The sequence below is a fragment of the Nematolebias whitei genome, chromosome 8 (genome assembly GCF_014905685.2).
Source record: "Nematolebias whitei isolate Nwh7 chromosome 8, NemWhi1, whole genome shotgun sequence".
Taxonomy (NCBI): Eukaryota; Metazoa; Chordata; class Actinopteri; order Cyprinodontiformes; family Rivulidae; genus Nematolebias; species Nematolebias whitei.
In genome coordinates, this window is record NC_056505.1 from 38,255,335 (window position 1) to 38,265,065 (window position 9,731).

The 9,731-nt window shown below is 40.7% G+C and overlaps 2 protein-coding genes across 2 annotated transcripts in view; one reads left to right on the forward strand and one right to left on the reverse strand.

The window, feature by feature from the left end:
- The window catches only part of anapc7 (anaphase promoting complex subunit 7), a 23,790-nt gene extending 22,945 nt beyond the window's left edge, over nt 1–845 (reverse strand). The window contains exons 1-2 of the mRNA XM_037681257.1: nt 645–845; nt 40–226 (exon numbers count right to left, since the gene is read on the reverse strand). Of these exons, the coding sequence (XP_037537185.1) occupies nt 40–226; nt 645–745 (288 nt within the window). The 5' untranslated portion in view covers nt 746–845. The remainder of the gene's footprint in view (nt 1–39; nt 227–644) is intronic.
- A 4,559-nt stretch (nt 846–5,404) lies between these two features.
- The window catches only part of ube2g1b (ubiquitin-conjugating enzyme E2G 1b (UBC7 homolog, yeast)), a 6,720-nt gene continuing 2,393 nt past the window's right edge, over nt 5,405–9,731 (forward strand). Inside the window, exons 1-4 of the mRNA XM_037681260.1 lie at nt 5,405–5,551; nt 8,186–8,288; nt 8,375–8,472; nt 8,590–8,768. Coding sequence (XP_037537188.1) covers nt 5,509–5,551; nt 8,186–8,288; nt 8,375–8,472; nt 8,590–8,768 — 423 coding nt within the window. The 5' untranslated portion in view covers nt 5,405–5,508. The remainder of the gene's footprint in view (nt 5,552–8,185; nt 8,289–8,374; nt 8,473–8,589; nt 8,769–9,731) is intronic.

Sequence of the window (9,731 nt, forward strand, 5' to 3'; positions counted from 1 at the left end):
ATGCTGCTCACCTGAGCCTGAATGTTGGATGCTGCTCACCTGAGCCTGAATGTTGGATGCTGCTCCCCCAGCTGAAGTCCGGACTTTAGAGGTTTTGTTGAGCACCTTCTTCTGCTGAAGGGCCATGCTGTATTTGCAGGCAGCATTACGGTACTCCTTATCATGGAAAATGGCATCTGCATGGTAAACCAGCAGCTGATACTTCTGGGCTGGCGAAAACAGCTCCCTTCAATCAGAGACGTACAAATAAAACTGATGAATCAAAAAGATTGTGTGTCAAACCCGATCTCTGCTCTTCACACTAAAAGCAAACTAGTCTGTTTAAATGAGGGAACAGTGACGAGGTTAATAAACACAAAACAAAAACGATATAACTCCTAGAAAACAAGAATGCATCAAATTGAGTCAACACATGGATGGGTCTATGTCTTGGTAAATAATGCTCAATGTATTTGAAATACACAATAACCGGCGCAGACTCTTAAGGTCAGTTAACTTGTCAAAGCAGCATACATCTTATCTTAGCTGTTGATGACATCGTGGTTAGCTGTGGGCTAATGCCACCACCGAGGGAAGAATTAAAAACAAATATAAAGGTAATGAAGGAGCGCGTCGGGAAATACACGGACCCCGACACTACTTACGGATTGTTATTACTCATCGTCAGCATCAAACTGCTCAATATGCGAACATTTGAGTGCAGTCCGGCTGCAGCCATATCCCGAACATGGTCCACTACATTCATTTTTACTTATTGTTATGGCTTGCTGTATTTAGCCGCGACTGGCTTTACGTTTCTGTCGAGGAATAGCTAAAAATACTTAGCATCTGACGTATTAAATATGGCGCCCAATGACTTCCGCCCTAGTGCTGCTTTCAGGGTCCCGTCGCCAGCTCGTATTTTCAACATCCACTCGTCTCTACGATGTCTTCAGAAAATTGCGTTTGTGCACACATTTAGACATTAAATTATATTTTACTATTTTTATATTTTATTCGTTAAAGATAAAAGTTATCTATTATTATTATTTACTTTGCATATTTGATAAACTAAAGTTTTTTATACATAATTTCCAATGATGTTTGATGTTCTTTTGAGCACGTCACATCCATGTGATGTGCTCAAAAGAACATCAAACATCAAAAGATGTGCTCGGTCATCTGGATGGAAGGTGAAACGTTTCAGCACAAAAAAAGAAACTGTCCAGATGACCTGACTGAAAATTGTTGGATATTCTCATGGCCTCAGACAATGTCCTGTTAGACCTCAGTGCTGCATTTGATACAGTTGATCACAATATTTTACTACAGAGGCTTGAATTCAATTCAATTTCAATTCAGTTTATTTATATAGCGCCAAATCACAACAAAGTTGTCTCAGTGCACTTTACAGGAACATTCACATACCATCCATCCATCCATCCATTATCTTTACCCGTTTATTCCATTTTGGGTCACGGGGGTCGCTGGTGCCCATGTCCAGCAATCACTGTGCGAGGGGCGGGGTACACCCTGGACAGGTCGCAAGTCCATCACAGGGCCACATAGAGACAAACGAGACAAACAACCATTCACTTTCTCACTCACACCTAGGGACAATTTAGAGTTACCAATCAGCCTAACATGCATGTTTTTGGTCTGTGGGAGGAAACCGGAGTACCCGGAGAAAACCCACGCATGCACGGAGAGAACATGCAAACTCCACCTAGAAGGCACCTGGACCGGGGTTTGAACCAGGGACCTGTTCGCTGAGAGGCAGCAGCTCTACCAGTTGCACCACCGTGCTGCCCACTCACATACATAAAAGCCAATTAGTAAAGTTCTCTATCTAAGGAATCCAGCAGACAAGTTGAATCTTGGCTTCGTTGCAGTCTCCCATCCTGAGCAAGCACAGAGGCAACAGTGGAAAGGAAAAACTCCCTTTTAAAAGGAAGAAACATCCAGCAGAACCAGGCTCAGGACAAGCGGCCATCTGCTTTGACCGGCTGGTTGAGAGGACAGGAAGGAGATACAGACGAACATAGAATGGTAGGTCCAGGTATAGGTCCAGGATGAATATTATATTGGGATTGCAAGAACAGCTCTAAAATGGTTTAAATCATATTTATTTGATATATTTCAATTTGTAAATGTAAATATTGAATCTTCTTCATACACTAAAGTTAGTCACAGTGTTCCTCAGGGTTCATTGCTTGGACCAATATTTTTTACTTTATATATGCTTCCATTAGGTAAAGTTATTAAACAGCATGGGAGAAATTTTTATTATTTTGCTGATGACACACAATTATATTTGTCAGTTACTTAGACTACAAGCATGTCTTAAATACATTAAAACCTGGATGACCCTTGATTTTCTGCTTTGAAACTCAGACAAGACTGAGGTTTTGTTTTATGGACCTGAGCATCTTAGGGGGAAAAAAATTCAGTCTTTCACTTTCTCTGGATGACATTAATTTGGCCTCCAGTTCTAAAGTTAAAAATCTTGATGTTATTTTTTGATCAGGATTTATCTTTTAACCCCTACATTAAAAATGCTACTAGAACCACTTTCCGCCACCTGTGTAATATCACTACAATTAGAAACATCTTGTCTAATAATAAAGCGGTCTGTATGCTCAATCATCTAGGTAGATAAATCACAAAAAAGGTTCAATCATGTCATCTGAACCAGTTTCTTTAAGGGAGAAACGTTTCGTCCTTCATCTGAAAGACGTCTTCATTCTGAGGTCTGCTAACACACATCTGCCTCACAAATGGCACCTCCTTGATGTGTTTCAAGACAGCTCTCTGTGGAATCCACAGAGCTTTACATGCAAAAAGGGAACCATCTGCCCAAAACAATCACTCATCATTTATCATCATCATCATTTTTCTGAACCATTTTGGCCTTGGTATTCCTCAGGCTGTTTCTGTGAGTAAGTTGGCCTAAAACATTTGATTGTTATGCACGAAGATTGATTGTTTTGGATGGATGATTCCCTTTTTGCATGTGTAAAGCTAGTTTCTTTGGATTCCACAGGGGGCTGTCTTGAAACACTTCAAGGAGGTCTGTTTGTGAGGCAGATGTGGGTTAGCAGACCTCAGACTGAAGGAGTCTTTCGAACGAAAGACCAAATGTTTCTCCCTTAAAGAAACTGGTCCAGATGACATGATTTAAACATTTTTTTGACTTGACTAATAATGATGCAGAAAAACTGATCCATGTCAAGGCTGGACTGTTGCAATGGTTTATTATCTGGGTGTCCAAAAACTTCTTTAAAACGTCTTCAATTGATCCAAAATGCTGCTGCCAGAGTCTTAACTGGAGTTAGTAGGAGAGATCACATCTCTCCAGTTTTAGCTTCTCTCCAGTGGCTCCCTGTCAAATTCAGAATAGAATTCAAAATCTTACTTCTAACATACAAAGCTCTCAACAACCTAGCTCCATCTTACATATTTTATTGTTCCATATTTTTCTAGCAGACTCTCAGACGGCAGGTTTACTTATGGTTCCTATAGTTTCCTAAAGCAGAACGGGAGGAAGATCTTTCAGTTATCAGGCTCCTCCCTTGTGGAACCAACTTCCAGTTTCTGTCTGTGAGACTGACACATTGTCCAGTTTTAAGACTGGACTTAAAACTTTCCTATTTGTTAAATCCCATAGTTAGGGTTAGCTTGAGTTTCCTGAGCTGTCTCTTATTTATGCTGCTATAGCCTTAGACTGCTGGAGGACAAACTGACCACATTTCCTCGCTCTGCTGTTGTTTTTACTTACTCTAATCTACCTGTTTTTGTTTTATTTTGGTAATTAATTATATCCTTAACATGTGTTTTTTATGGGCAGCACGGTGGCGCTACTGGTAGAGCTGCTGCCTCTCAGCGAACAGGTCCCTGGTTCAAACCCCGGTCCAGGGGCCTTTCTGGGTGGAGTTTGCATGTTCTCTCTGTGCATGCGTGGGTTTTCTCCGGGTACTCCGGTTTCCTCCCACAGACCAAAAACATGCATGTTAGGCTGATTGGTAACTCTAAATTGTCCCTAGGTGTGAGTGAGAGAGTGAATGGTTGTTTGTCTCGTTTGTCTCTATGTGTCCCTGTGATGGACTTGCGACCCGTCCAGGGTGTCCCCCGCCCCTCGCCCAGTGATTGCTGGACATGGGCACCAGCGACCCCCGTGACCCAAAATGGAATAAACGGGTAAAGAAAATGGATGGATGGATGTGTTTTTTATATTTTTTCTAATATAAATACTCCTGGACCATCCATTCTGTGTTCGTTTGTTTCTCCTTCCTGTCCTCTCAAACCCCAGCCAGTCAAAGTAGATAGCCACTCATCCTGAGCCTGGCGGTTTATTCCTGATAAAAGGGAGTTTTTCCTTCCCACTGTTGCCTTTGTGCTTGCTCAGGATGGAAGACTGTGACGAAGTGAAGATTCAACACAATCTGCTGCTTCCTTAGATAAAGAACTTTACTAATTGCCTTTTTTAATTTATGTAAATGTTTCTGTTCAGTGCCCTGAGACAACTTCTGCTGAGAATTGACAATATATAAATAAACTGAATTGAATTAAATAAATTGGGCAGCACGGTGGTGCAGTTGGTAGAGCTGCTGCCTCTCAGCGAGCAGGTTGTCTCAGTTCAAATCCCGGTCTGGCGGGGTTTCTGGGTGGAGTTTGCATGTTCTCTCCGTTCTCCAGTTTCCTCCCACAGACAAAAAACATGCATGTTAGACTGATTGGTAACTCTAAATTGTCTCTAGGTGTGAGTGAGAGAGTGAATGGTTGTTTGTCTCATTTGTCTCCATGTGGCCCTGTGATGGACTGGAGACCTGTTCAGGGTGTCCCCCACCTCTCGTACAGTGATGGCTGGATATGGGCACCAGTGACCCCTGTGACCCGAAAAGGAAGAAGCGGGTAAAAGATAATGGATGGATGGATTTTGAAAGTCTGAACTTTGACTGAAAGTCAAAATTATAACAGAAATTCATAATTATGGCTTTGACAATCAAAATGTATATTTGTTTCTCATGATTATGACTTTGAAAGTTGAAATTATGAATGCAATTAATAATTATGACTTTAAAAGTCTAAATTTTGACTTTGTATCTCATAGTTATGACTTTGAAACTCATTTGTGACTTTGTATCTCATAATTCTTACTTTAGAAGTCAAAATTGTAACTGAAATAATGATTATGACTTTAAAAGTCGAAATTTTGACGTTGTATCTCATAATTGTGTTTTTGTTCCTCATAATTATGACATTTGAAACCCACTTATTATGACAGACCATTTAAATGCGCTTTATAAATAAATTTGACTTGAGTTGAGTTGACTTTATTTCTTTTCAACTTTCCATACAAACTGAATAAAATAATAAAATGACACCCCAGGACTGCTCGGGGTACGTATGACGCGCATGCGCAGTGTGTGGAAACAGGAGGAAATCAGCAGCAGGCTGCGCAGAACCACATTTAGCTCCGTTTTCTGAAAGTGTTCACACTTTATTTCTCCTCGGTTACGTTCGCGTACCATGACCGAACAATCAGCTTTACTTCTTCGAAAACAACTGGCAGGTAATATTTGCTTCAGACTGTAAGTTAACATAAAGATTACTGTGTTTACCGGCTGGCGCTAGCCTGTTGAAGCTACGCGGAGCTCTGTTTACGCCGTAGGAGAGAGCTAGCCTAGCAGCAAAGGACTCCTTTATCAACGCGGCCGTGTGTGGCTAAGCTGCTTTGGTTAACTAATCACTATCGGGATTCAGTAATACGTGTCGAAGTGTATCTATGAAAAACAACCCGTCCGAACCAGACCAGAATCGTAATTAAACCTTGTTAGCCTGCTAGCTAGTTGGCATTAGTTGGCGGACAGAACAAAGGAATAATCAATCCAGGGAATCATCAGTCCTGATCAATTTAAACAAAGATCTCCACGCTCTCATACTTACGCTTTATCTTAAATATCCTGTAGCCACTTGATAAAACCTACATAAAATTGTAATTTCGCTTCGTAAGATAATATCTCCTATGTGGTGTTTCTGTCTGCCTCGGAGTTGGCGCTTTGACGCGACATGTAGTATTCATGGCTCATGATCAAAGTACTTCTTCTGATCACTGTGGGGACATTTATTCACTGCATACCCCATGAATCTTTTCACCAAGACCCTCGTAAGATGGAGTTTCATTGGCTTCTTCTTGACTGTCTCAATAATGCCCTTCTCCTAAAAAAAAAAACTTTTTAAAATGGTCGTGAAACCATTTTGATGTAATGTCTTTTATGTCTAAAAACTAAGTCCTCAGTCTATTTGTCTGCTTTTCTATTATATATGAGATGCAAAAATTCATAATGACTATCAATAAATGGATTGATAGATACTTTATTTAGGAAAAGTTTGTCAAAGCAGCAACACAAAAACAAGTCAAGAGTGAGTCTGTACAGCAAACATAACACAGGTAATGGTGCTACAAGCAGCAGACATTAGATAACTGCAGAAAGGTTAAATAGTATGCAAGTAATGGTACTTCTGTTATGAAGACAAGTTTCTTAGAATAAAAAGGTAGATGAGAAATCTGAAAACTTGGGAAAATAACAGTAAACTTACCTGTAGATACACCTCCTGATGCATGCTCAACACCTGTAGATACAGTTAAAATAAATGCTGTGTAGACGGACATAAAAAACGCTGCTAAATAGAAGAATATACTGATGGTTATATATTTGCAGTTTTATTGACAGATGTATAGGCAGTGGAACTTGTATCTTCTACACAGAAACAAGCTGGAAAACAGACTGAATGATCTGAATGTTGGTAGTTTTATTTTTTTATGACAGCAGAACAGAATGTGTCTGTTGGAGAAAGAGCTCTGAAGTCGTGGAAAGGGATTATCTGTAATGGAGAGGAGGTTGTTTAGTGACCTGTTTGTCACTGAAGCAAATGTCTCCATGTTCTGTCCAATATTTTGTTCAACTTTACTAACCCTAAACCTTGCTTATTGTTTTAGTTTGCTGGCACTACCCCAGTAAACGGCTCAGAAGATCGCACCTGCCCCACAAGCTGATTAAAAGATCTGCCACATTTCTGCAAATATTATAAAGGGTTTGAGTTTTCTCAGAATAAAGTCAGATTAAAGTCTGCCCATCTCCTTGAGGCTGTGGTAGCTCAGTGGTCCGCCACGGTCTTGTAGTCCTTACCGAGGCTGCAGATTCAAGCCCAGTTTGCATCAGGAATGGCATCTGGTATAAAACAACCACCAGTGATTTTGTTCACAGGGGCGACCCCTGAAAACAAGACCAACACAAACGAAAAAGGAGGAAGAGTCTGCTTATCCCCTTTTTTTTTTTTAACCCTATCAGTGTTGGGTCACTTTTCCAGCTTGTTGTTTAGAAACAGGATGTTGATGTAACGTAGGAAACCTAAGTTGACCTTCCTCTCCTTGGTTTTGGACACATTTAGAAGCAGATAACTCCAGTATCAATTCCACAAAGTTGCCCACAAGTTCCTGTTTGTTTCTAAACAACACACATCCATAACTTCACAGGTGGCCAGATACAGAATTACTGTATACTTAGTCAGAGCTGTAAACAGGACAGCCGCTTGAGGTGATCAGCAACCTAGGAGAACATCATCAAACAAGGTTCTTCCCAGCTGCACAAATGAGGTCTATCAGACAGATAATCTGCAAACCAAGAGACAGTGGACGCATTGTCTGACATCCATCCAGAGCAGCTTTTTATTCTTTTAGGAAGGCTGGAAGGTCTTGAAAATATTGGCAAAATCTAAGAAAAGTTCCAGTGCTGAAGTTTAGAGTATTGAAAGTTCTCTTCAAATGCAGGAAAATGGTAAATGGTGTGGTAAAGAGGTGAAGAAGAGAGTCCAGGCAGGATGGAGTGGAAGGAGAAAAGTTTCAGGAGTGATTTGTGACAATGTTGTCAGCAAAGGTCAAAGGAAAAGTTTACAGGACAGCGGTGAGACCAGCTGTGTTGTATGGTCTGGAGACAGAGACATGGACAAAAAGACAGGAGACAGAACTGGAAGTAGCAGAAATGAAGATGTTGAGGTTCTTCTTAGGAGGCGTTTTTGCATTCAAAACTTGTTTTACAGCATTTTCATTTCAGTCTCTGGTCCGAGTGCTCCAGTGACCACTGGGACAACTGAGGCTTTAACTTCTCTGTATCTTTGAACGTTCGTTTTCTTCTTTTTTACCCAGAGCTCAACAAGAACCCTGTGGAGGGCTTTTCAGCTGGTCTCATAGACGATGACGACATTTACAAATGGGAAGTTGTAATCATTGGTCCACAAGATACTCTTTTGTAAGTCGGAAAATATTTGTTTAAAATGCCTTGATTTAAAAACATGAATTATTTAACACAACTTTCTTTTTCTTTTTTTAAACTAGTGAAGGAGGATTTTTCAAAGCATATCTAACCTTTCCCTACGATTATCCACTACGACCACCAAAGATGAAATTTATCACTGAGATCTGGCATCCAAATGGTAAAGATGTGCCTCAGAATCATTACTTACTAAATGTTTTATCATTGCATGCTATATATATATATTAAATTATAACGTTTTTGTGTTTGTAACCGGTTCTCCAATTTTTCCTCACAGTTGCAAAGAATGGGGATGTTTGCATCTCAATCCTGCATGAGCCAGGAGAAGATAAATTTGGATATGAAAAGCCTGAGGAGCGCTGGCTTCCAATCCACACCGTAGAGACAATCATGATTAGCGTCATCTCCATGCTGGCAGACCCAAACAGTGATTCTCCTGCTAATGTGGATGCTGCAGTAAGTTGTGATCTTTCTGGTGTTCCTCTTAACTATAGATTGTCTTTTAGCTCTTTTAAGCTGTGCAGTATTGTTCGTATTGCCTGCCATTGAAAGTGAAATGGCGATCATGTTTTAACTTGTGTGCATGTGTTTGTTGTTGCGGTGGGGGCAACACTCAAGGTGCTGAGTAACACCTTCGAACAGTTCTGTCAGTGATGGTACTTTGCTGACTTGAAGATGAAGCACTGGTCGTTGGCGTTCTAGTCATGCAACCATTGTAAATGGCTTTGTGGTGTTTTTTAATTGTTTATAAATATTTGTGGTGTTTCCTCGAGAGGCAGCATCAGCAGCAGGTTCTGCACAGTACATGTCGCTGCGCAGCGTCTTCTTTTTTTATAGACAAAACAATTCCAAACGATGGACGTGCTGCTCCCATCGGTACCAAACTTTCAGATGTATCAGCTTCCGTCGAGCCTGACGCCATTGTGCAACCGGTTAAAGCGCAACATTGACCTCTCGCTCCCTGCTCTGCTTTGCTCCGCTCACTTGCAAGTCATGTAACCAGATCACGTGACCAGTCAAATTGCAGCCTTCACGATTAGAAAATCTCATTTTATCATACTGTGATATTATCGCAAATGCAATTAATTGTTCAGCCGTAAGTCAGAAATACAAACACTGAGGTTAAATTGGGTGTGGTAGTAGTAAGTAGTCATCTGTAACATATATTCAATGCTAACACATTTCGCAGGTCATCATATAGTAGCTCCGGTGCCATCTTCATATATATATATATATTGGCTCCAAAAGCTAGCTCTGGAGCTATCTATCCATTATCTTTACCCTTTTCTTCCTTTCTGAAATACGGGGGTCACTGATGCCCATATCCATTTATCACCATGCAAGAAGTGCTCTGGAGCTAGCGTCATACGTTTTAGCCCTGGAGCTAGCGTCATACGTGTTAGCCCTGGAGCTAGCGTC